This window comes from Podarcis cretensis (assembly GCF_951804945.1).
Source record: "Podarcis cretensis genome assembly, chromosome: 4".
In the NCBI taxonomy this organism is placed as follows: domain Eukaryota; kingdom Metazoa; phylum Chordata; class Lepidosauria; order Squamata; family Lacertidae; genus Podarcis; species Podarcis cretensis.
Window position 1 is genome coordinate 86,060,637 of NC_137173.1, and position 25,690 is coordinate 86,086,326.

General features: G+C 40.4%; 1 protein-coding gene across 15 annotated transcripts in view; it reads left to right on the top strand.

Annotated features, from left to right (window-relative positions):
• The window catches only part of DOCK9 (dedicator of cytokinesis 9), a 98,035-nt gene that overhangs the window by 7,925 nt on the left and 64,420 nt on the right, over positions 1 to 25,690 (top strand). For 5 of the 15 annotated variants that reach the window (XM_079972366.1, XM_079972371.1, XM_079972372.1 and 2 more), the window contains exons 1-2: positions 6,417 to 6,924; positions 24,908 to 25,024. In XM_079972366.1, the coding sequence (XP_079828492.1) occupies positions 6,763 to 6,924; positions 24,908 to 25,024 (279 nt within the window). In that variant the 5' untranslated portion in view covers positions 6,417 to 6,762. Of the gene's footprint in view, positions 1 to 6,415; positions 6,925 to 14,967; positions 15,225 to 24,907; positions 25,025 to 25,690 lie in introns of those variants that run through there. The other 10 variants (XM_079972373.1, XM_079972374.1, XM_079972370.1 and 7 more) reach the window with 5 other exon arrangements.

Here is a 25,690-nt window from a genome sequence, read left to right on the forward strand (position 1 = left end):
TGAAATTTTTGATGATTAAGTCCCCCATCAGATTTTATTTGAAAAGTCTATAAGATCTATGTCTGTTTTTCAGCCACTGCAGGGGTATTCTGCTTCAAGTCCTTTACCTGTAGATTCACTAAACATTTTTTCAGTATACCTTGGTGCCCATTTAATTGGTAAAATTTGATGAGGAATTCTGCATTCCTTATTCCAGTAGAAACTTGTTGAACATTTTTTTTTCAGAAGTTGTTTGGTTTTACCTACAGTTTAATGCCTTTCGGCAAGATCAGCAGCAGAAAAAATTGAGAGAGCATGCCTGCAAATTTGAATTCCACCCTACTGACTTAAACCAGTTACACATCGTTTGTCTTGTCATTAGTTGAGGATTAATTAGAGCTCATGAAAATTCACAGAATACTGAGTAGGAATTTGAGCTTTAAGAAGCATGTTTCTCTTCTTCCCTCAAATCTTTTGGTGGTAAAAAGGTACTCCTCTCACTCACCAAATGATCCTTAGAGGAGAAGGCACTGCGTCCTCAAGAGCCCCATTGGCCACTCCAGCCCCCTTCTCCCGGTCCAAGATTGAACGGAAACTAGTGATGGGCTGCTTATTTCCTTTAAGCTTCCAGTCCTGGTTGATTGAGGGCTAGTGCCTGCCCAGTAGTTAATAGGAATTCCTGTCAACTTGAGAGCAGTGTCCAGGCTTGTATGTCCAGGCTTCACAGAGTAGTAAATTTAGAGTTAAATGTATCCATTGGTATCTATCCTTGATACATCTATGTTGCCATCTGACCCTAGAACATAGATTGGTTGCAATAGGCAAAAATATATGGCTGCTTTCATCTACACATTGCAATTTACCAAGTCCCTAAAATACTGGTAACTTTTATCTAAATTGAAAATATGCTTTATATGAATAATGTACCTCTTCTCATGAGAAGACTTCGTGGAAAAGACCCTGATGTTGGGAAACATTGAGGGCACAAGGAGAAGGGGATGACAGAGGATGAGATGGTTGGATAGTGTTCTCGAAGCTACCAGCATGAGTTTGACCAAACTGCGGGAGGCAGTGGAAGACAGGAGTGCCTGGCATGCTCTGGTCCATGGGGTCACGAAGAGTCAGACACGACTAAACAACAACAACCTCTTTACTATTAGCTCATTTTAATTAACCTAAGATGTCCCCAACCATTGAAATTTGGGGCAACAGTGTACTTTATAATGAGAGAAAAGGAACAATATCCTTAAACGAAAGATTTATAATTAATTTGCACTTGAACATTTTAGTAGCTGAACCACTGAAGATTTATTTTGTATTGTGTGAATTCACTTCCATGTTCCTGACCAGTACAGCTTGTTGCTTTTTAAAATACTGTATTTTTAATATAGTGCTGAGAAAATGCCCCATTGGACTGAGCAACAGTGAATTCACTGTAATGTTTTGAAGTAATATGCATAGAATAGTACTGCACTTGACTTTAAATGTATGTACTCCAACCACTAGATGGAGTAATATGAAAGCATTTTAAATAAGATGCATCATACTTCAAAAAACTATATTTGAAGACAAATTGTATTCTTTTGGGTTTTATATGAAATATTTGTTTATCACCAGTGAGAAACATATTTTTCAAGTCATATCTGTAACATTTTTAAGCTTGTGGATAATAAACCAAAATATTTCTAGTAGAAGGTAGTATTCAAATCAAGAAGCTGCTTGTTGTTGTTTAGTTGTTTAGTCATGTCCGACTCTTCGTGACTCCATGGCCAGAGCACGCCAGGCACTCCTGTCTTCAACTGCCTCCTGCATTTTGGTCAAACTCATGCTGGTAGCTTCGAGAACACTGTCCAACCATCTCGTCCTCTGTCGTCCCCTTCTCCTTGTGTCCTCAATCTTTCCCAACATCAGGGTCTTTTCCAGGGAGTCTTCTCATGAGGTGGCCAAAGTATTGGAGCCTCAGCTTCAGGATCTGTCCTTCCAGTCAGTACCCAGGGCTGATTTCCTTAAGAATGGATAGGTTTGATCTTCTTGCAGTCCATGGGACTCTCAAGAGTCTCCCCCAGCACCATAATTCAAAAGCATCAATTCTTCTGCGATCAGCCTTTATGGTCCAGCTCTCACTTCCATTCATCACTACTGGGAAAACCATAGCTTTAACTATATGGACCTTTGTCGGTAAGGTGGTGTCTCTGCTTTTTAAGATGCTGTCTAGGTTTGTCATCACTTTTTCTTGGAATCCAAGAAAGTAAAATCTCTCACTGTCTCCATTTCTTCCCCTTCCTATTTGCCAGGAGGTGATGGGACCAGTGGCCATGATCTTAGGTTTTTTGATGTTGAGCTTCAGACCATATTTTGCGCTCTCTTCTTTCACCCTCATTAAAAGGTTCTTTAAATCCTCCTCACTTTCTGCCATCAAGGTTGTTTCATCTGCATATCTGAGGTTGTTGATATTTCTTGGGGCAATCTTAATTCCGGCTTGGGATTCATCAAGTCCAGCCTTTTGCATGATGAATTCTGCATATAAGTTAAATAAGCAGGGAGAAAATATACAGCCTTGTCATACTCCTTTCCCAAATTTGAACCAATCAGTTCTTCCATATCCAGTTCTAACTGTAGCTTCTTGCCCACACAGAGATTTCTCAGGAGACAGATGAGGTGATCATTCACTCCCATTTCTTTAAGAAGTTGCCATAACTTGCTGTGGTCAACACAATCAAATGCTTTTGTGTAGTCAATGAAGCAGAAGTAGATGTTTTTCTGGAACTCTCTAGCTTTCTCCATAATCCAGTCCATGTTTGCAATTTGGTCTCTGGTTCCTCTGCCCCTTCGAAATCCAGCTTGCACTTCTGGGAGTTCTCGGTCCATATACTGCTTAAGCCTGCCTTGTAGAATTTTAAGCATAACCTTGCTAGCATGTGAAATGAGTGCAATTGTGAGGTAGTTGGAGCATTCTTTGGCACTGCCCTTCTTTGGGATTGGGATGAAGACTGATCATCTCCAATCCTCTGGCCACTGCTGAGTTTTCCAAACTTGTTGGCATATTGAGTGTAGCACCTTAACAGCATCATCTTTTAAAATTTTAAATAGTTCAGCTGGAATATCATCACTTCCACTGGCTTTGTTATTAGCAGTGCTTTCTAAGGCCCATTTGACTTCACTCCCCAGGATGTCTGGCTCAAGGTCAGCAACCACACTTACCTTTGCTTTAAAATAAACTTTCTAACAGCATAGCTTATACACTATAGAAGAAAAATGCTTATCCTTGATCTTATGTACTCCTTGATCTTATGTACAAACAAATTAAGATCAACTGAGTATAAGCAGTTGTCTCTAGTGCTTACTCTAAAGGCTGGAAAAATATTTCCAATTTCTAGGCTCTTATCAAGCATTGTAAGAAGAAACGCCTGCTTGGAGTGGCTGTAATAATTAATAGACAGAGAAGGGAATACAAACTGATGTTCTGGATAGGGTTGCACTTGCTCTGAACGAACAGGTTTGTTGTTTGGGAGTGCTGCAAGCTCCATCTCTCTCACTTGAGGCTCAAGTAGCCTCAGAGGCTAGGAGTACCTTTGATCAGCTATGGCTGGTATGCCAACTACAGTCATACCTCAGGGTAAATACGCTTCAGGTTGACCGCTTTCGGGTTGCGCTCTGCGGCAACCCGGAAGTAACGGAGTGTGTTATTTCCGGGTTTCGCCGCTCGCGCATGCGCAGACGGTCAAAATGACGTCACACCCATGTGCGGAAGCGGCGAAACGCAACTCGCGCAGACGCGCTGTCGCGTCTTACGTTCTGTTCAGGATGTGAACGGGGCTCCCGAACGGATCCTGTTCACATCCCGAGGTACCACTGTATAGCTGTTCTTGGAGAGGGATAGCTTGACCACTGTGATTTATCTATCTATGCATTGGTAAGCTCTAACAGAGACTCCCCCATCACAAAAGCTCAATTATTAAGCAGGAATTTGAGGAATTCAGCAGTCCTTAAGGTATCTGGGCCCGAGTTGTCAAGGGTATTGTAAATTAATACAAGAAACTTGAACTTTGCCAAGTAGGTAAAAAGATAAAGTCTAAGGATGGACAGTTAAGTCCAGTCAAAGGCAACTAGGGGGTGCGGCACTCATCTCACTTCAGGCTGAGGGAGCCAATGTTTGTCCACAGACAGTTTTCCAGGTCATGTGGCCAGCATGACTAGGCTGCTTCTAGGGCAACGGGACACTGTGACGAGTGCCAAAGCGCACAGAAACACCACTTACCTTCCTGCTGCAGCAATACCTATTTATCTACTTGCACTGGTATGCTTCTGAACTGCTAGGTTGACAGAGGCTGGGACAGAGCAACAGGAGCTCACCCCATTGTGTGCATTTGAACTGCTGACCTTCTGATTGGCAAGTTCAAGAGGCTCAGTGGTTTAGACCACAGTGCCACCCGCTCCCCTTACTTTGCAAAGTAACACAGGCGCAGCCAGTGCAAACTTTTAGGCACCAGAGTTATGTGCTGGTGGTAGTCTGTCCACTGGCATGGGGGGGGGGACATTGCCCCAGGTGCACAACGGAGAGGGATGCCTGAACCCTGCAGAGATCCTCAGTGTGCAGCTGGCTGAGTGCAGAGAGTGAAGACCACCCTCTGTGCCTCACGCCTGCCCACGGTCTTAACCCTCTATTTACCGTAACCCAGCCCTCATTCCCGACGAGCAGTTGATCTGGCAGTTGACCTGGCAACTCCACTCCTGGATTAAACTGCTGCCCCTCTTGGCTGGGTGACACCGAGTGAGGATGCTTCCAAGCAACATTCTTGCAGCTGGGCTGGGTGCAGTGGCCTCCCAGCACATCATTAATGGGTAGAAGCCAATAGCTGTTTCACCAATTTTAATGCATATGCTAACAAATTTTAAAAGGCTCTCTCAAAGACAAAACAAAGAAATTGGGGACAGGAAGCTAGAAAATGATACTTCATGGGCCAGGTACCAAAAAATAAGCACAGATGCAGCATACATGAATATAAGAAACAGGAAATACCTTTTCCAAAAAAAATGTTTTTTTTTATTAAAGATTTTCATAATACAAGCAGAACAAGTGGAATACCGAGTTCTCTCCTAAAGGCAATTATCAGCCCCACAAGCTACAGAAGGTAGCAGCCCATCCCAGCTCTCACCTGGGATCCCTCCTTTTCCTTCCTGCCTCTCATTTGGGGGAACCAACATAACCCTGTCTCCAACCCTGGAAACAGAAAAAATATCTGTTTTGATATCAGGGAGGGGAACCTCAGGCCCAGAGGCTGAATGTGGCCCTCCAAACCTCTCTCTGGTCCTCAGAACTCTCCCCAGGACAGTTCTCTCTTCCCAAGGCCATAGCCCTCATCAACCCTTATTGTACAGTGGTAACTCCGGTTACGAACTTAATTCATTCTGGAGGGCCATTCTTAACCCGAAACCGTTCTTAATCCAAGTTGCGCTTTCACTAATGGGGCCTCCCACTGCTGGCGCGTGACTTCTGCAATAATATTTTAAATTTAAATTCAGACTTCAATTCTGATATTAAACATATGGGATTGGATTCGGCTAACTGGTCTTGCTAGCAGAAGCCCTCATAATAATGTACGCTAGTGCAGTGTTTCTTCCCCATCCCTCTCCCTGCTACGCCCTGTTGGCTTGGGGGTGTTGGTAGAAGCCTGAAAACAGTGCATGGGAAGAGTAGAGTGAAGATTGCTCCATTACGCAAGTAGCAATGTGCGCTAACAGAATGTTTGTTTCAGCATGATGATGAATTCCTCCCATAGGGTGGTATTCAATTAAGTTTTAATTAGAGTAGATCCATTGAACTTAATGTGGACATGCTCATTTGTATAAATGGGTCTTAGTTGAACATACCTCATAGTCTTGTTTTCTGTATTCACTGTGAGTTACTTTCAAATACAGTTTTATTCAGAAGTGTTAAATATGTTTGTTCCATTCTGAGTGGACATAGGATTGCAAGTTTACAGCACATTCCTATACTTGTCTACCTTAAGTCACATGGAATTCAGTGGGGCTTATGACCAGAAAATAGAGTTTAGTATATATTTTTTGTTTGTGTGTGCCCCCAGTTAAAATAACAAGGTGTGTCCTCTTTGTTTGGACAAGGGGAAAAACCAAAAACGACAGAACAAAATCTTATGCTCCCTGGTGGTTTTCTACTCACAGTACAAGCGTGTAATAAAGTGATTTGAAATAGGCTTGCACATTAATATGTGTTAAAGTGTTTCCATAGCAACAGTAGGTGGGACAATTCTCCTGAATTTTGATTTTTATGAAAGGGATATGGTTCCCTGTCAGTTCCCCCACCCAATGCAGTACTCCCCCACCCTGCAATATTTAGGTCAAGCAAAGAAACGTTGAATTTGAAGCTAAGCATTCTGGGCTAGCCTTTTCTTGCAGCAGATGAGAATTCTTTGTGCCTGACAGTAGAAGCTGCAGCAGCATCTTTGCTTTAATAAGATTTGAGGATATTTGACAAATGGATTTGAGGCAATTTCTTTAACAATATTATGTTTCAGTCTATTGTATTAATAGCATTTGAGAGAGCATTCTCTTTGAGAGAGGGTTATATTGTGAGGTGTGGCTCTTGCTGAAACCACAGGATTTTTAGCACTCAGCTAAGCAAGCTTACAATACGGTCACTGATGGTATTTAATCTGAATAGCTACTAGCTGGACTTGGTAAAGAAGACTGTGCTTGTAAAGCAAAGGAATTAGTCTCTGAAGAGATCATTTAGCAAGAAATGCAAGCTGAATTGTTTCTGGAATGGGTTGCACTACTAGCGTGATTTTATTTAAAGGCATTCGTACAGTTATTGAGAGAAACTGTTCATATATTTGCAAACATCAAGGAGAAAACAATGCTCTGGAATATGCAGCAAATAGTTTGACAAAAGAAGATTCTGGACTATTGAGCCATTCATTACTGGTAAATGTTCACTTGTTTCATTAAGATTTTTTTAAACTGACTTAATATGATTATGTTTTTTTATATCTGGTGTTTCAGAAATGGTCCAACAACTACTGAACACAATGCTGTTGAGTCTTTATTGGCACTATAAATGCTACTTGGAATGGGATTTTAATACTGCTCTTATTTTGTGGAAAGCAACATATCTTGCATAGATATGCTTATTCATAATTATAGGAAGCTCTCTGTTGTACAAATGTCCAAATCATACATTTGGATAAACCATGATTGGGGTAGATGGGAAAGTTATTTCTCTTTCCTGTACAATATATGTGGTTTAATGTGGTTGATTGAAAAGATGAACTGAATGCAGAGAAGACAAAAATAAGTCATAGCCTCTAAGGCAGGTTTTTATTTCTTATAGCCAGGTGTTTTGTAGGTAAGTGTTGATAACCTAAAGAGGGCTGCTTAGGAAATAGGCATCACTCATTTACTGATGCTTCTTGGCATAACAGTGCATGAACTAGTACTTGGTGGTGGTGGCTGGTAGGTACCACTCGCCTAACTATACACAGTAAAAGCTCATTAGAATAGTTTTTGGAATTACCTAAGGCTGATTCTTGTTCCTTTGTGTTTAGCATGGCTGTTTTGGGAATATGCAATCCTGTACAAGTCCCATTGAACACAATATGGATTGTACTTTTATGTTTTGTTGTAGATAGCAGGAGACAGTAATTTCATTAGTTTTTGTGGAATTGATCTGTGTCTAACATTTTCTAATAAAATCAGAAATGTTGAAGAGAAAATAATACAGTGCAGTGGTTCCCAGTTAGCTATGCACTGCGGATCCCCTGTTTTTAAAAGCCAAGCCATGGACCCCCCTACTTTTGAAAATTTAGGTGTCTCTATGGTAGTTTTTTTGTGTGAATGGTGCCATGGGCCCCCTGCGTGGGTTACTGATACAGTGCAAGCAATTTTATTGAAGAAAGAAGTTCTGGAAATTAGGTAGCTAATGAGCCTGATTCATATAACCATCCAGTGTCAAAAGAAAATCTAGATATAGAATCATCTTAATTCACCTTTTTAAAATAGTATTGTGCTAATATTAATATATTAAAGTAGCTAGATGCCTGCAGACATGTGGAGGTAAGTGTCAATCCTAAGTCTGACACATTGATATTTTATGGAAGGTGTGTTCATTTGAATATGCTTAAGCAAAAAAACAAAAATCTCATTGCCTTAACTAGGAAGACACTTTGGTTTGAAAAGGCTGTATAAGGAGAACTAGGTTACACTACTGAATTTCTTTAATCTTTACCACATCAGTGGATGTAATTTCTCCTTGAAAAGTTTGAAAGGAAATATTGGTTAGAAAAAGTTGCATATTTAGACATGAAGGTTATTGGGTGCTGTTCTGAGGACACTGAAAAATTCCAAATTATCTCTTAAATGTAAGCAAATATAAAATTTCCCTAGGAGCAGATCGAAGACTGAATCATGACTTTGTCCTAAAAGAAACTCCTTACTCTTCATCTATGCTCTTGGGAATACATTACCAGGATGAATATTAAAGCTAGTGTCAGAGCTGCCCGAGGTCCCAGCTCACAAAGGACCAACGCCAGTCCGTTGTTATATATAAAAGTCTTTATTGAAGTGCAGTTTCGATTTCAAAGCCGCGGCGCGCAGCTCTACGTCTTAAACTCTAGACCGCTGAAACTCCGTCTGAATCTCCTCCCCCCAGACACCAGTTTAAGACTCTAGCCTTGCTCCACCTCTTCCTGTGCTCTTTCCTCCTCTGGGTCCGCCTGTCCGCTGGGGTCTTGCCCTTTCTAGACTCTTCTGACGCTGAGTCCCCTGAGTCTTCTCCCTGCCTCCGGCGGGCTTTAGGACCTGGTTCCCAATCCGGGTTTTCTGCTGTGCCGCGCGCCTGTACATTTGAACTTGGCGCACGAGCCCAACCGGCAACCTTCCTCCTGACTGTTACACTGCTCCTGTCACTGCTTCCCCCTTCGGAGAGGCTAGCTGGATCTGACTTCCCCTCCGTTCCCTCACTCTGCGATGGAGGCGTGGCCAGCCCTGATTCATCTTCTCTCCCTGCTGGAGGAGAAGCTGGCCCTGATACATGGGACTCTTCCCCCCCACTACGCTCTGGTGGAGGAGCTGGTCCTGATCTCCCCCTGCTGCTTTGGGAGTCCCCGCTGGCCCCTTGCTTCTGGTGTGTCCCCCCTGGGACCCCCCTTGCCCTGGCCATCGGCGCCCCCCTCTGGGAATCTTCTGATTCGCTGGAGAAGCTCATGGAATCTCTCGGGCCACTTTCATACTCCCCTACGCTGCCCTCAGATTCTTCCCCTTCGCTCTCCATTTCCTCTCTCCCCTGTGCCTCTGCTCCTGAGCCCCTGACAGCTAGTTTCTAATATAAATTTACACTCAGTAGTCTTGTGCCTTCTTCCAGACTACTCCATTCCATTTTATTTTGCCCTCTCCTCATTTTCTATGTCTCTCTCTTTTAAGCAGACACTCTGTGACTAGTGAGCCTGCTCATTCCTAACTTACCTGTTTTGGGAATATACTTCGTTCAAGGCACTATAGTATGCCCTGCCTTGTATGATGCAGAAGATAGGTGTGTGCCGTTTGGCTTTCTCAATAAAAGCACATAGATAATATACTTGTTAGGGGCTGTGGTATTCAACTTTACTTGTGTGACTAGGTGACAGGTCAAAATGTTTTTATTTCAGCAGACTCCCCTAATATTTTGTGTTGTGAAGGAATAGAATGCCTGGCAATTTGGATTATGCAGATTTATATGTGCCGTGTGTGGAGTTGGTGGTGATTGGAACAGCATTTAGTGCCGGAGTGTATTTAATATTCAAGTGCATGCACTTCAGCATTCTGGGCTATTTTATTTTTGAAAAATTATTCTGGATCATTGTGTTTCAGCATATGATGCATCTTTGAGGATAGCATTACCTAGAAGAGATTTTGTTGCAAGGCCTCCAATCATTTCCCCAGTTACTGGGAAAGAACCACCCACTTGCTGATGGAAATAATAATTGGTTTAAAACAGCCTCCTGCAGCCTGGTTCTCTCCAAATATTGTTGGATGTGACTCCCAACAAGCCCGGCCAGCATGGCCAATGCTCGTGAATGGTGAGAATTGTAGCCCAGCAACCTCTGGAGGGCAAACGGTTGGGGAAGCCTTTAAACAAGTGAGTTTTGACATAATTTATTGCAGTGGCCTGGCTACAGGTTCCTGGGACTTTGCAAACATGCAGGCTGCTGCGAGAGAGGCACTCACAGCTGCTTTCCTCTTCAATTGTCATCAAGCTCTCTCATCCCTAAGCACATGCTGTAATCAAGAGCTTGTTTGTGTTGTCCTGATAAACTATAGTTTGGCTTATTGTGATTTGCAAACCAGGGCAAGATATGTGATTATGCATAAAATAAATTAGTAGAAATAATACCTGTGGTTGGTTGAAAAACATGTGCTTGGTTATCCTGTTTACTTGGCTTGTCCTATATTCATCTTTTGGGAATACAGGTAGAAATGATGTCTTGTCATTAATTTCATTATATCTACAGGGAAAGGTAGATTAATTAAATTCATCAATATTAATAACTTTCTGCATTTAATATTTTAATTATCATTGTTCCACAAAACTCTTTAAGATTGCCCAAATGGAACTACAAGCTTTATAAAAATTTACAATTGAAAAGGCCACTGTCATTGTGATTTAAAAACCAGTTTATGGCTAAACTAGTTTGGTTACAAATAATAGTTTCTTTATAGAGATTTTAATAAGCAGATAAGAACAAAGTTTCTGTTAAGTACAATAATACACGTTTCTATATTTTAGTTATGTTAATGCTAATTACATGTCACCCAGTACAATGCCTCAGTGTTTACAAGTGGAGACTAGTGACAATTTCTTTTTTATATTCTGTACCTTCTGTATCCATTCTCTATTTACACAGTAGTAACACACACTGCAAATACCACCCATTCATAACACTTATTCACACACAGTCTTAACAGCTGAATATCCATTGTAATAATGGTCCATGTTCTTTTTCTGTAGCTCTTGTCATCAAGTGTAGCATCTGTTTTTAGTAGGGCCGTGCACCAGATTTGGCTTCTGCCTCAGTCTCAGGCCAAATCAGATCAGAAGGATTTGGGCCTCAGTCAAAGTGAGTTGAGACAGCCACAGACTGCTTAAGTTGGGTTGGGTGGCCCAAAGGATCTGGGGCTGTTATGGGGTAGGGCATCAGGCAGGAAGAAGAGGCATGCACTGGGTTTCCCATGAAGAGGCGGGGTCCTACCAGATGCATAGCTGGTTGTGTCTTCCCAGGAGAACTGAATTCAGCGTGATTTACTTCTGAGTTGAATTGTATAGAGTTGCACTCTCAGGCTGCAATATTATGCTTTCACACTTGTTTGGAAGTAAGATGACAGTTGCACAAAAATGATTTCTAGTTGGGTAGGGCTGAAATGATGGAAGCTTCATGAAAAGGAGATGAGAATGGGTGAAAGGGCAGGGAAACCAACCAGGCAATTCATATCAGGCAAAGACATCCTCACTCCCTCTTCACCCTCTGGTGTGGACAGACAGCAGGAGATGCGGAAACACATCAAAGCAGAGGATCTGTAAAACAACATGCAAATTTTGAATTTAAACAGTGTGGTAATGTGAACACAGCATTGGACCTACTGGTTTGGGATAATTGTTCTATCTTGGACAAAATATTGGAACATATGCTGGCTGTTCAACTCCAAACAGTGTTGGAGGATGCAGAATCTGGTTTCTGGCCTGGTTTTAGGATAGATGCAGTCTTGGTTACCTTGGTGAATGACTCACACTGGGGAAATGGATACAGGAAATGCAAGCCAGTTGATTTTCTTGAACTTCTCAACAGTTTTCGATACCACTGCCCATAGAACCTTTTGGAGCTCTTGTCGTTCAGCCTAAGAGGCATGAGCTACCTTGTGTTGCTTTTTTTCTAATATTTGGGGTATAAATCCACTAAATAAGTTACTTATTAGCATCCCATTATCTCCTGAACATTTCTTTGTTTCAGTAAGTTGTCACTTCTTTAATTCTGCTGACTCTTCTGTCTTTTGTTTTGCAGTTTTTATCAACTGATTATTAATCATGTTTTATGTTTCTGTGTTTAATTTATTTTAGCTGCCTTCATTGGTTCAAAGCTTTAACTGGAGAGTTGGAATATAAGTACTTTAATTGTATAATCCTTCAGCTTTCTATTTAAGGCTAAACATTGTTTCTAAGTCACTATGTTTGCTTTTTTTATAAATCAACATTGACAGTAGTGTTAGGCAGTCAGATCTCCTTTATCTACAAAATGATGCTATTCATTCCAATAATCCTTATATAGAAATATGACATCACATTTTATCTTGAACTCTTTTCTGCACCTTACTGTGGCTTATTGTTGTTAAAATAATCAGTGATAAATTTAACCCATTTCTGTGACTAAATACATTGGTTTGTCTTTTAAACGTCAAACATAAATTCATTAGCATACATTTTAGATAATGTTTAATGTTACATCTGTGTTTTATCATGATGAGATCCACTTCATGTGTAGGTTTATGCAGAGCTCTGCAGAGGAAGCAGCAGGCTGTTGTCCAGATCTTAATCCTTAGTGACTGGGCTTTTTTAAACAAATGGAAATTCTGACAGTTTGTGCATATACATGTTTATACAAAGAAGTGGCTGACAGCCAAATGTTAAACCCATCAGTAATATCAGAATCTCCTCAGTGTGGTACATTGGTCTTCGATTTATAACTGAAAAAATGGCTATCTTTACTAGCAAAGTACCTGTAAATTTCATGACTGCAAAAGGGAAGCCAGGCCTCGCTATCCCCAATTACAGATCAGCTTGTTTCTGTCAGATAGTTTTGGCAGCTATACAGGTGAAAGGTGAAAGGGAACCCACATGGGTAGAGGAATTATCAAATAGTTTTTGTTTTAAAGTTTTCCAGATCAGTGGTACTCCGTGAAAACACCTTTTAAAACAAGCTAGAAAGCAAGATCAGGAGAATGTGGTAGATTGTGTTGTTCATCACTACCATCATCACTAAGATGTGCAGCAAGTGACCCCTTCTTTCTGTCTCACACACATGCATACACATGTGCCACATTCCAGAAGGTAAACAGAATAGCAGTGGAAGTACTGTTTGGGAGAAAGTACTATATTGGTAGTATCGCTAAATATATTTATTTAAATGGGCAATAAATATATTAACATCTATTTATTGCCTATTTAACTTCACTCTAGAAAGAGAATATATTACTTTTAACTTTGAGCTTCCTCCAAGTGCTGAATGCTGGAACAGTTAGGTGCAGAAAATGAGGTTCTGGTCTCAAATACCTGGTCCACCTGACTTATTGCAGCACCAAGCTAAGCAGGGCTATCTACATTTCAAAAACTGATGCTAGGCTGCAACAGGGTTGAGTCCTTGAAGCTTTGCTCTCAGGTTGTGTCCAGAAAATGAACACTTCTGGGGTGAACCAAGGCTGAGAGTTAGAAGAGCTGCTGACAAGGCCTAGGCTAATAGTGCTGTTGTACCAGTATGAAACCATTCCTATATCAGCTTCAGTAGAGGACCATTGACTAATCTGGGGTGAAGGAGAGGTGAAGTTGTCTAAGGAATATGACCCTGAATAAGAAGAAAATGAATGGGTGTGAGAGAAAGGAGAGAGCAAGCAGGTAGTGGTAAGGGTTATCAGTGACAGTCTTCTTCTTCCTGTTGAATGAATTCCGCTTCTGAAGCGAGAACTTCAAGGTATGGAGGATATGAAGTAAACTCATAATTTTCCATATCAGAAATTAACATGTCAACACAATCCCTATTCCTAGTAACATATGTCAAATGTTTATTGAATACATAATTTGTTCAGACTGTGGCAGAAGTCCACCCAACATTCATGGGAGAATGTGGTATGATCTTTTAGAGCAATCAAATGAAACTTTATTACACAGCATGACAAAGGTCTTTAATTTTATCAGGACAAGTTATTTGTTGTTTACTAGGTTGGGGCATGGGACGCAGGTGGCGCTGTGGGTTAAAGCCTCAGCGCCTAGGGCTTGCCGATCGAAAGGAAGGCGGTTCAAATCCCTGCGGCGGGGTGCGCTCCCGCTGCTCGGTCCCAGCGCCTGCCAACCTAGCAGTTCGAAAGCACCTCCGGGTGCAAGTAGATAAATAGGGACCGCTTACCAGCGGGAAGGTAAACGGCGTTTCCGTGTGCGGCTCTGGCTCGCCAGAGCAGCGATGTCACGCTGGCCACGTGACCCGGAAGTGTCTCCGGACAGCGCTGGCCCCTGGCCTCTTAAGTGAGATGGGCGCACAACCCCAGAATCTGTCAAGACTGGCCCGTACGGGCAGGGGTACCTTTACCTTTACCTTTACCTAGGTTGGGGCACAGTAGAAGCTATTGGTAATTGCGGCTCTGCAGATGGGCACACGCTTGCAGAACTCTCCTGACCTGACCACCTTGCCCCATCCTGATGAGTGCGACACCCCACCACAAGTCACTACTGCATCCTACTGTAATCTTGTGGCTGCCCTGAACCTTTTGTGATATGTATATATTGCCCACATCCTCTTTAAAACTTGACCACACTGTTTCTTCTCTCCACAGTAGCCACAATACTTTACTCTGCAAAATATTGTAGAAAGAGACATATTTGGGTGGCTTGATTCAGTAATATCAGTGCAGAGGTGCCACATTAAAGGTTCAGACAATTTTCTTTGCATGCTCCTGAGAAAAGTTGGCTATTTCATATCAACAGCAGTGTTAACTGAGATTACTTTGACTTGAGTTAGTAATTAATTTCATGGTTTAAGTTAATAATTTTGAAAACCTACTGAAATGACAATACTGAACTGTAAGATTTGCTAGCTTTATTTCATGGGAAAAATTGCTTTCTGTTCCTAACACTGAAAGGGATCCGCCTTCTCTTCTCCCACACTCTTTTTCTCCCCCTCCCAAGGGGTTGGCCTTCATATGTCATGCATTCCCACCCTAACTTGTCTCAGACTGCTGCAGAGTAGCACAAATACTTGGTTTTCTTTCTAGCTTGAGGGTGGAAGAAGCTTTCATTTCCTTGAGATCACTGGTATGCTGCTGTTGGAAGAGAAAATTGCTGAATTTTACAATTGTGTTAAACCTTTTGGTTAAGAATGCTGGCAAGAACAAATAGTAAAAATATGAAAAAGGAACTGGTTATAGAATCTCCACAAAAGTGCCCAAACGCAGCAAGTTCTGAGGCAGAAGTGGACAGTCCAGTTGAAGTTTTGGTAAGGTATCTCTCCCCCCCCCCTCTCTGTGTGTGTGTGTGTGTGTGTGTGTGTGTGTGTGTGTAAAAGGGAGAGAGGCTATGCAGAAACATTTCTATTTAGAAATCCTCGAAGGCTTGTAAAGTTTCTTAATTTTCTTTGTGATAAACAATTGCATCTTCTACTGTTCACTGTTCTGTTGTAATCTGCTAGTGTGACTTTCAGCGACTAATTTCTATATGAAACATTTGGTCTCTATACACTTTCTAATTTCTTTTCTAAACGGCTGCCTAATATTAAATTAATATACACAATCTAAAGTGGAAACTCATAATCCTTTGATATTTTAAATAATATGATGAAGCAAATGTTCTGCTGTCCTCAGTTTAATTTTCAGTGTAGGGTGCATTTAAAATACTTCAGTGTTTGAAATGTACAGTACAGATATTGTTGCCTTTGCTATCTTGCGGTACACTTCTTAAGGGAAACATTTTTTGTATGTGCAGACTGAGAATTCTAGTCCTCTTGTTGAGCTTGATTATATTCAGGGGTGTGGGAACAAGGCATGCAATGCACTTCTGAGGAATCATTGAAAATATTATGCTCTTTGTGACTGATGAGCTTCTATGTTCCACGGGCGACCTGTATAGTTGTACAAGTTGTACAAGAAGTTTCTGGTTGTGTACTCTTTTTGTAAAATCTGCATTAATTTTGATATGTATTGTTTTCATTTGTTTTGGGGGGTTTTTTTTTGGGGGGGGGGAGAATGAGAATGTTATGACTTAATAGCTCATGAGTTGTGACACCAAAGGAAGTATGGTTGGACCTTATTGTGTGCGAGGTCCACCAACACACTGCACTCAGATAATTAGTTCTTTCAGCTGTTTGGCAAGACATTAACTAGAACATTGTGTTAAAACAAAACAGCTGCAAGTGAGCAATTGTTCCAATTGGCAGGCACTCTTCATTAGACCTAGGTGTATTGTTTGTTAATATATAAATGGCTAATATCTACTAGACAATTTTCAAACATGCATGTTCTCCATGGAGAAATAAAATAAACATGGCAAATGTTTTGCCAGAAAGAGATGCATTTTAAGGAGAAAGCAATGAGCAGTGTGCTAGATTCCTGCTTGGTTCTGTTTTGAATATCCTTCCTGTAAAATCCTTGTGGATTTTATATTTGGATGCATTGTACTTTCCTAAGTATTTGGGAAGGGCAGTGGGGGATGGAAAAGGAGACATGTTATGTCTTAATAGCTCATGAGTGGACCCCAAAGGAAGTGCACACTGCTAACAAAACTGAATGGAGAAGTGAGCCACATCCCTTGTTTTGAGAAACTAGTAATCAGTGGGTGTATATTCTAAATAACATCCAGGTTTTCATCAGAGATATTCTAAGCAAGTTTTCTTTCAGCCCTTCTTTTGCAATGCTTCTTTATTTAGACACATTGCATTTTCACCCTTATGTTATAAACAAATTAAATGTTAAAAGTGAAGTTATTCTGCATGCTCGTTAATGAAATTATTTTGTACATTTCAGATGAGTTAAAGGGGGAGATGAAACATTCATAACTTCATTTTTGTTGTGTAACACTGAAGTGGGAACTATGTAGAGAGATCTGCAAGTTACGTATTATGCTTGTGCATCTAGCTCATGGGGAAGATGCCAATTACGGTTGTAAAAAGAAGTGCTTTCTGTTTCCCACCTGGGGAAACAATCATGGCTGTTGCCTTTCACATGTAATTTCAGAATGTTTTGTAACGGTTAGAGGTAGATAAAAAATGAAACCATATCGCAAGGTGGATTTCTGTTAACCATAGAATAATATCCTTGTTCAACATAATAGTAAGCTGTTGCTTCACGCTATGTACATAAGGTAGAACGAACCCAAGCAAAGCCTTGGGACTATCCTGTCCCCATGTGACTGGGTGAAGGACTGCTGCAGCATTATGCATGAACCAAAAATTGTTGTTTAAAACACACTCACACAATTTCTAAACAAACCAACTTCAGAACATAGGTTCATTGTGCATGTAGTGCTAAACTATAAACAGTAACATGAAAAGTCAGTCCATTATGGTTGACATAAAAAAAAATGTGAGTTTAATGTGGAAAGTTGAGTAGTGTTATTTCTTTGTGTATTTTCTTAGAAAAATTATAGGGCAGGATTCAACTCATTGGACCTGCTAGCAAAAGCCCACACAACTACTTATACTTAAATCCTACCAAATGAAAGTAAGCTTGATAAGGATAAGTCATGTACGGAAATACTTCCTTTTTTCCTACCTCTTCGCCGTTCATGCTTTTCATGAAGGGAGAGAGGAATGCTCTAGATACTTTGCTCATAGCTTACCATGTTTTTGCAGTAGGGTGGGGAAGTCATGGTGGTGAGGCAGAACAGACTGGTCTTTAATTGTGTACCTAAAGGGAATATATATGCTACTTTCCTTCATCTTGCTTCCCTCACTCCTTTCTTCAAGTTCCACAGCTCCTTTACTAGATCACCTTCTTGCTGTAATCCATGTTAGAGTAAAAGGTAAAGGTAAAGGACCCCTGACAGTTAAGTCTAGTTGGGAACAACTCTGGGGTTGCGACGCTCATGTCACTTTACTGGCCGAGGGAGCTGATGTTTGTCTGCAGTTTTTCCGGGTCATGTGGCCAGCATGACTAAGCCGCTTCTGGCAAACCAGAGCAGTGCACGGAAACGCCGTTTACCTTCCCGCCGGAGCGGTACCTATTTATCTATTTGCACTTTGATGTGCTTTCGAACTGCTAGGTTGGCAGGAGCTGGGACTGAACAATGGGAGCTCACCCCGTTGCAGGGATTCAAACTTCCGACCTTCTGACCTCAGTTGTTTACACCACAGCGCCACCTGTGTCCCTACCCACCCACGTCCCATGTTAGAGTAGTAATGTTTAATGCTTTTACCACATTGGACACACAATTATTTTAACCAATACCCTTTTGAGTCCTTAATTATATAACTTCTCTTGTATGGTTTGTACAAAACAAAGTAGTGAGGAAGGAGCAGAAATGCAGACTCTACTGAGACCTTTCAGACTTTACTTCACATGAATGGGTCTCAGATTCCAAATTCAGCCACATGTATACAGAGTAGGATTGTAAGGATGAGGACAGAAGGAAATGAAATATAGAAAAATACAAATGGTGGTGATCACAAATGGTGATCATTACCTTGTTAAGAATGGCCATTCACAAAAGTAGTTGATAATACAGAAACTATGGCATTGATAAGCCAATTAGCACGTGCAGTGGGGGAAAAATACCAATTGTGCTGATTCAGATGTAGTCTGAATGCAGTATGTCAGATGTAGTATGCGTCTGAATACCAGTTAATAGAAACTGTAGAAGGGCAGAGTATGACTGAGCTCAGGTCATGCTTGCAGATTTCCCATAAGCATCTGGTTGGCTACTGCAAGAACAGGATAGGTCACTGGCTTGTCTTACGTTCTTATGATAGTAGTAGTGCTGAACTGCAGCCTTACAGACCCAGAGGGAATGTAGCTCTCCAGGCAGGGGGGTGGGAGTTGCCCCACACCTGCTGCATGGTTCATTACTTTTCAGCAGGCCCTTTTCTTGTGCTACAAATACCTCTGTTCACTACTTACCCCAAAAGGTCACAAGATGTAGTTCTGAATACATCTAAAGAGTAACTACAGTGAAACTTGTGTTTCCAAATGTATGTGTTTTACAGGGGTGAAGTTATTTCCTAGCATCTTGAGGCCCAAAAATAATCACTTTAGTGGTAGTATTGTATGTAGCCTATAACTTTTTCCCTGTTAGACAATGGTTTGTAGAATGGAAAATATCTGTAAGAGGGAGCACAGGGGAGAATCTGCTTTCCTGGAAAGTGTGTCACTGTAAGTAGTGCCAAAGTCAATATGTTGTCCTCTATTCTTTTGTTGAGAATGATGAAATATCCTTCCTCTTACTGAGGATGTGAACTCTAGAAAACATATCAGAATATTCTCTTAAATGAGATGATTATTGTTAGGGTTATGCATAGGTGTGTAAGGCATTAGTTTCAAGAATAGCATGCAGTCTTAACAAGGGCCCTGCGACTAAGGTTAGTAGATTTCCATATGTTTCGGTAGGGTAGAAAGGATAGGAATCTTGTCCATTAGAGCCAAATGTAATCCATGCTATTCAAAAGAAGATAAGAGCAGGTTTACTGGATCAGGCCAAAAGACCATCTGGTCTAGCATCTTGCTCTTACAGGACCAGCCAGACCACAAGCAGCACCTGAGTGTATGAACACTTCCCACTTAAGACAGTGGAAATACAACATAGCCATCATAGCTAGTAGGCATTATATGGTTGTTTTATTTATATTTATAAACTGCTAAACCTTACAAAACACCACAGTGGTTTTTACAACAATTTCTATTTGTTTGTTTAAAGGTCATATCCTGCTTTCCACCATGCAGGTTTCAAAGCAGCTTACAACAACAAATAAAGTACAACAAATAAAGCAGTTATCCCAAGAGAAATCAGTTACTGCCCATGAGCCAGCTCATCCTTCCTGTCAAGCCTGTAGAAATAGGAGAGTTTCTGGCACCTGACAAAATATGTACACTCATAGCTGGGTTAACTTCAATGGGCGATGTATTCTACAAGGCAGGTACTCTGTGTGGAAGGACTTTGAGTCACTGTGAAACAAACCTCTGGTACATGGGACACCACAAGCAGGGCCCCCATAGATGAGCACAGTGAACAATCAGGGCTTTATATATAAACAGTAAAATATTAAGTTTGGCCCAGTAGCTTATTGACAGTTTCTCAACACAGGTATTATGTCCCACATAGAACTCATTGCAATAATTCAGTTGTGATTTTACCAGTGTTACCAATGTCTAGGAATATCTGTAGTTGGCACACCAGCCAAAACTTGCAGTAACTACTCCCGGCCACTGAGGCCACTTGAGCCTCCAGTGACAATTTCAGATCAAGAGGTACTCCTAGACTATATAAATATTCCTTCAGAGGTAGTATAACCCCATGCTGAAAAGGTAACTGACCTATATCCAGAACAGCAGAGCCATTCACCCACAGAACCTCCATTTTACCAGGATTTGGCTTCAGTTTATTGCTTTATTAATATTCTGGGACAATAGGCTTTGAAATACATTCTGTATTTTATTGTGTACCTACATGTGGTTGCAAGATGAAAGGGGGAAATAATCCTATTTTGTTGGATCAACACATGTCAGTACAAACAACAAATAATCTCCCAGTTATTCATAAACCTTAGCTTTTTCTTCAACAGATTAACTACTTTGCTAGAACATAGAAGTAAATATGTACAGTGCCTTAAATCTTAAAACATTGTCATGATAGGGAAGAATAACTTTTACTTGTATTCCAACAACAAATTTTATAGTAAAGTAAATGAGGAAAGGAGTTTAAAACTGGTTGTGGGTAGAGATCTGGAATATAACTGTCCACACTGAGGAAGAAAGAAGGAGGTTGTAACTTTTTCCAGGCTTGGCTTTAACGGTAATATTTCTAGCTGCTTTAATTAGTTATTTTTCTATTGGAAATGTGTATTTATTGGGGCTTGAACCTCTCATTTACATTGTGTGCGTATACTTTGCTTGAACTTTTTGTGCTATTATCAGTATCTTGTAATCTCACCAGATGCCTTTTTCATAGGAAACTTTCCATGATATGCTTTATTTTGAAGCTTTCAGGAAATAGAATTTCAGGAAGCATATTTAAAAACAATAGTCTGAGCTGTGTTTGTAGGAGATATTTCCACCTGATACCATAAAACCAGTGTTCTTTCTTAGTGTTGCTAATAGACCTGGGCCCTTGTCCAGAGAACCACAAAAGCAAGAGAACATTGCATAGATGGGCTTGTTCTCTTACAGTGCCAACTGGAATTGAAGCAGGAGCTTAACACAGTGCTGATCCACAGTTGAAGGAGTATAAACAGGGGAAGGGTGTGCCTCTAGTTGTGTTTCTCCTATTGCAGATTGGGATTATGAAGCTTTAGAGTGAAGACTCTTGCATGTTTACCTATTAGACTGGTGAGGAGAGCACAAAGATGGCACTTGTTCAAGTGTGCACATACAGGCAGCTGTGTCTGAGACACAGCACTAACTGGTTCACCATAGCCCTCCCCACAGTTGGCTTCTGCACCTGTAGTATGGCTGATCTGGAAGATATCTGCATATGTGAATTGCATTCTCTGGATGTATGCAACTGGAAGCTCTTTCACTAGCTGTGAAAGAGCTTCAGTATCATTCTACTTCCCAGCGGTAACAAGTGAGTACAGTGGTACCTCGGGTTAAGTACTTAATTCGTCCCGGAGGTCCGTTCTTAACCTGAAACTGTTCTTAACCTGAAGCACCACTTTAGCTAGTGGGACCTTCTGCTGCCGCCACGCCCCAGAGCACGATTTCTGTTCTTATCCTGAAGCAAAGTTCTTAACCCGAGGTACTATTTCTGGGTTATTGGAGTCTGTAACCTGAAGCGTCTGTAACCCGAGGTACCACTGTATTTGATCATGGAATAATAGTCATTATTTCCCCACCCCATAGTATCATTAATCTAAACAGTGGTGTGAAAAGTACAAATTGCAGAATCTAGCTTTTCCATTTGTTCGTGTATATTTTCTTTGGTGGAGGAAATAACTGTTATGGTTAGCAGTTTATGCGCAAGGGTATCAGATTCTTTAGGTAGCTTGTTTCCCTTTTGAGATTAACGAAGAACTAGTATTTGTTAGTAGCACCTAATGGAACTAATTGACATGAAGGGGTGTGATTGGATCTCAGCTAGAAGAGAGATGCTATCATTGAGCTCTATGTAGTGTCCTTTCCCAGGGGTGGAGGAAGGGGGTGCAGTGGGGGTGGTTGCCCTGGGTGTCACCACTGAGGGGGGTGACAAAATGTCGGGCGGCACTCGGGGGGCCTGCAGCACGCTCGAGCCACCGTCTCTCCTGGGAGACACATGGTGGCTTGAGCGTGCCCAGGCTCCGTGCTGCCCAAATGGTCCGCCCGCCGCCTCCCCCTCAACTGTAGGGCGGCTGAGTGGGAGGAGTCAGGTAGACTCCGGAGGCCCCGCGGAGTGTCCTGCCCCATGGGCGGTTGGCCCCACTCACGGGTGCAGGACACACACACCACCCCCAGGTGCCTGATCGGCTTGCTCTGCTGCTGCCCTTTCCATCCTCTGTTTATAAGGCAGACTAATCATTTAAAACCAGAAACAAATTTAGCAGCAATACTGTTGAATTGAGAAACAATTTCCTTTGAAAAAGATTCTGAATTAAATTTAGATTAGGAGTAAACAAAAATAGCTCATCCACAGATTTTTATTGGCTCAAAAACTCAAGTCAAAGTTGATCTGTGTCCTAATACTAGAATGTTCAATCCAAATGGCTTGTGTTTTACTCCTTTGCGCCGTGCTTTTGCTGTTTCAAACACTGAGAGAAAAATGAAGATACTAAGTAAACTTGTGTCTACAATACTCTATTGGGAAAATGTCTCTGGAGTCCTTCATGGTTCTGTCTTAGAAGCAAGGCAGAAAATTTGCTGCAACTCTTAACTGTACACATTCCAGCATTTAAAATCTGCCACCTGGCTTATGCAGGCAATTAAGAAAATTGATGGTCACTGATTTTAAATGTGTATGTGTTGTATTATATATAGATTTTATTGTAAACTGCTTTCATGTTTTTTATGATACAGTGGTATAGAAATATTTAAATAAATAATACACATAAAAGTTATTTATTCCTATATAGCATAATAAAAACATTTCTGGTTTGCTATCAAATGTGGTTATTGCTTTCACATACAGTTGTGTGAAATACCTATGTCACGGCAATCTGTTTCTAATAGAACCTAGATGTCTGTTAAAGTTTTGATACTTTTCTGCAGTACGCCTTTATCAGAGTAGGTTCTTTTTAATCAGTGTTCCTTGATTAAAGGAATTTATCTTTCACATTCATTGGCAATGGTCAACTGCTTTTAATAAGTCTCATCCTGATTTGTTCATTTGCAGAAATCATTAGATTTTGCTGGTGGTTCCAGCAAAAATATGTCTGTATAACTAGAGATGTAATGATTTAGTTATCTAGCTGTTGAGTAACAAGTGGTCAAGTTGTATTTCAACCAGAAAAACACTGTGTGTGTGTGTGTGTGTGTGTGTGTGTGTGTGTGTGTGCCTTGTCGTATTTCTTTAGGGTTTGGTCTATTTTATTATGTCGTCAACATTTCCACGTTTACTTTTGAAGTTAAGTTTGCCTATTCTTTTTCATGTGGGTGTTCTTATTATTCTTTGAACTAAGTATGCTCCGCTATACAAACAATTAAAGCATACTTTTCTGTGATAATGTATTGTGTTCTCTGTAAAAAAACAAAAACTAAAACTTAGTTGCACACTCCCAGTTCTCTAGCCTCTCCTTTGATAGTGTTTCTTTCCAAATATAACATTTTGTTCTTTTGAACTTCGTCCAATACGACGTTTTATTTAACAGGAATGTTCCCATGTGGTAGATATTAGAAAATCTGAATTAAATTTGACTAACCTGTGTGCAGATCAGTGTGTCTCCAAAGAAGCCTTTTTTGAAGAAAATCTTAACATATTTTGTATCTTCCTCTGAATGATCTTTGATAGAAAGGAAAAAATGATCTTTGATAGAAAGTCTTCTGATTTGCCTTAATTTACTTCATGTAATTGTTAAATATTGGAACTTAAATTCCCACATATTGTTGCTGATACAGAGAAATTTTACATGTTCCAGTAAAAAGAGCATTCAGGAGAAAAATACGGTACTTTATGGGAATTCAAGCAGAAAGTGAACTTAAACCATTGTCGTACTATTTTCTGCAAGCTTCCTTCCATGGTATTTACACAACTAGAGCCTTTCTAGATAGCAGTAAAAACCTTATCAAGACATGTAAAGTGTCCTATTGCAGCATAATTAGTATTCACAGTTTCAGCTAGAGGTTTACTTGGATCTATTATCCAAAAGTATTTTGCTGTTGTTCAGGGATTCTTTAAAAAAGAATCAGTTGCTCACTTGGAGTTGGGCAATAATTGGCATAGTTTCTTTATGTTATGTAGAGTAATTTTGTTTAAATTGTATGTATGTATGTATAATGGATAGATAGATAGATTAGATAGTGCTATTACAATTATTTCCAAGCCATTAGAATCAGATTTCTTAATTGCAGCAAAAAATATTAGAGGTGTTTGCCTTGTGTTAAGAAGGGCTGCACAATATTCAGTGATAAGAGTAAAATATCTCATTTGTAAACTAGGAGAATACTTGAGAATAATGCAGCTATTAGATAAAAGTGAAGCATCAGCTTAATGACATAATACTGTGCCAATTAAAAGGAATGGATTGCTTTATATACATAAGCATGCATAATTTGTTAAGCATTTTGAACTTAAGTAAAACTTGACTTGTGTCTCCATTGTGTACATCCATTTCTCCACACATGTTGGCTATATTGTTTTTTATACAAACACTTTGTTATCTGTAGTTCAGTTCAAACTCTGTTTCTATTGTATTCTAACTTTATTGTCTGCAATCCTATACACACTTAAATGGAGCTTAATGTGTAGAATTGTGCTGCAGTAGCCCATGGGTATATATAAATCCACATAAGTATATTTATAAATAAATTTGTGTTATCTAATAACTTAAATATTTCTATTTCTTTTTAGGCAAAACCAAAGCTCATTGAACCAATAGACTATGAAAATGTCATTGTTCAAAAGAAAACTCAAATCCTCAATGATGCCTTGCGTGAGATGCTGCTTTTCCCTTATGATGACTTCCAGGTAGCGTCTTTAATTCCAACACTAACAATTTTTTTAAAAGTTATTGTGCATTACCTTGTTAGCTATAAAGCATCAAATGCTATTTCCTTTAAACTTAGATTCAGCCTATAACCTAACTGATTTTACTGGTTACTATTGCTTCCCCTCCCTCTAGGTATGTGTGTGTGTGTGTGTGTGTGTGTGTGTGTGTGTAAACACACACACATACACACAGTGTATGTGTATATATGTGTAATATATATCTTTTAGTACTTTTAAATTAGAAATATGGTAAACTCATGATTTACCATTATGAAGAAAGAAGTCTATTGTTTCTTCTGTGCTGCTTACTTGCTTGTCTCCAGACTCTGTTCAATGTCTTGGTCCTAATCTTTAAAAAAAATTTTTTTTTAATTGAGTGACTCCTTGTACATTTGTGTCTGCATGCTCAGATCAACACCTGAGGTTCTGTGTCTTGCTCTGTGTGTCTGATGTGCAGGCAGGTACAGATTCTCAGTCATGGAATCTAGCTGCCCTTAGGGATGCTGATGTAACTCCCATCATTGTGTGGTTTTGCCATATAGTGACATCTTGACTCTTAAGGCAGGGTCTTTGGGATTGCACAACTTGGCTTTTGGCAAATGGCTGTGTAGCTTATTTCCCCACTGTCTTTTTTGTGTCTTTCAT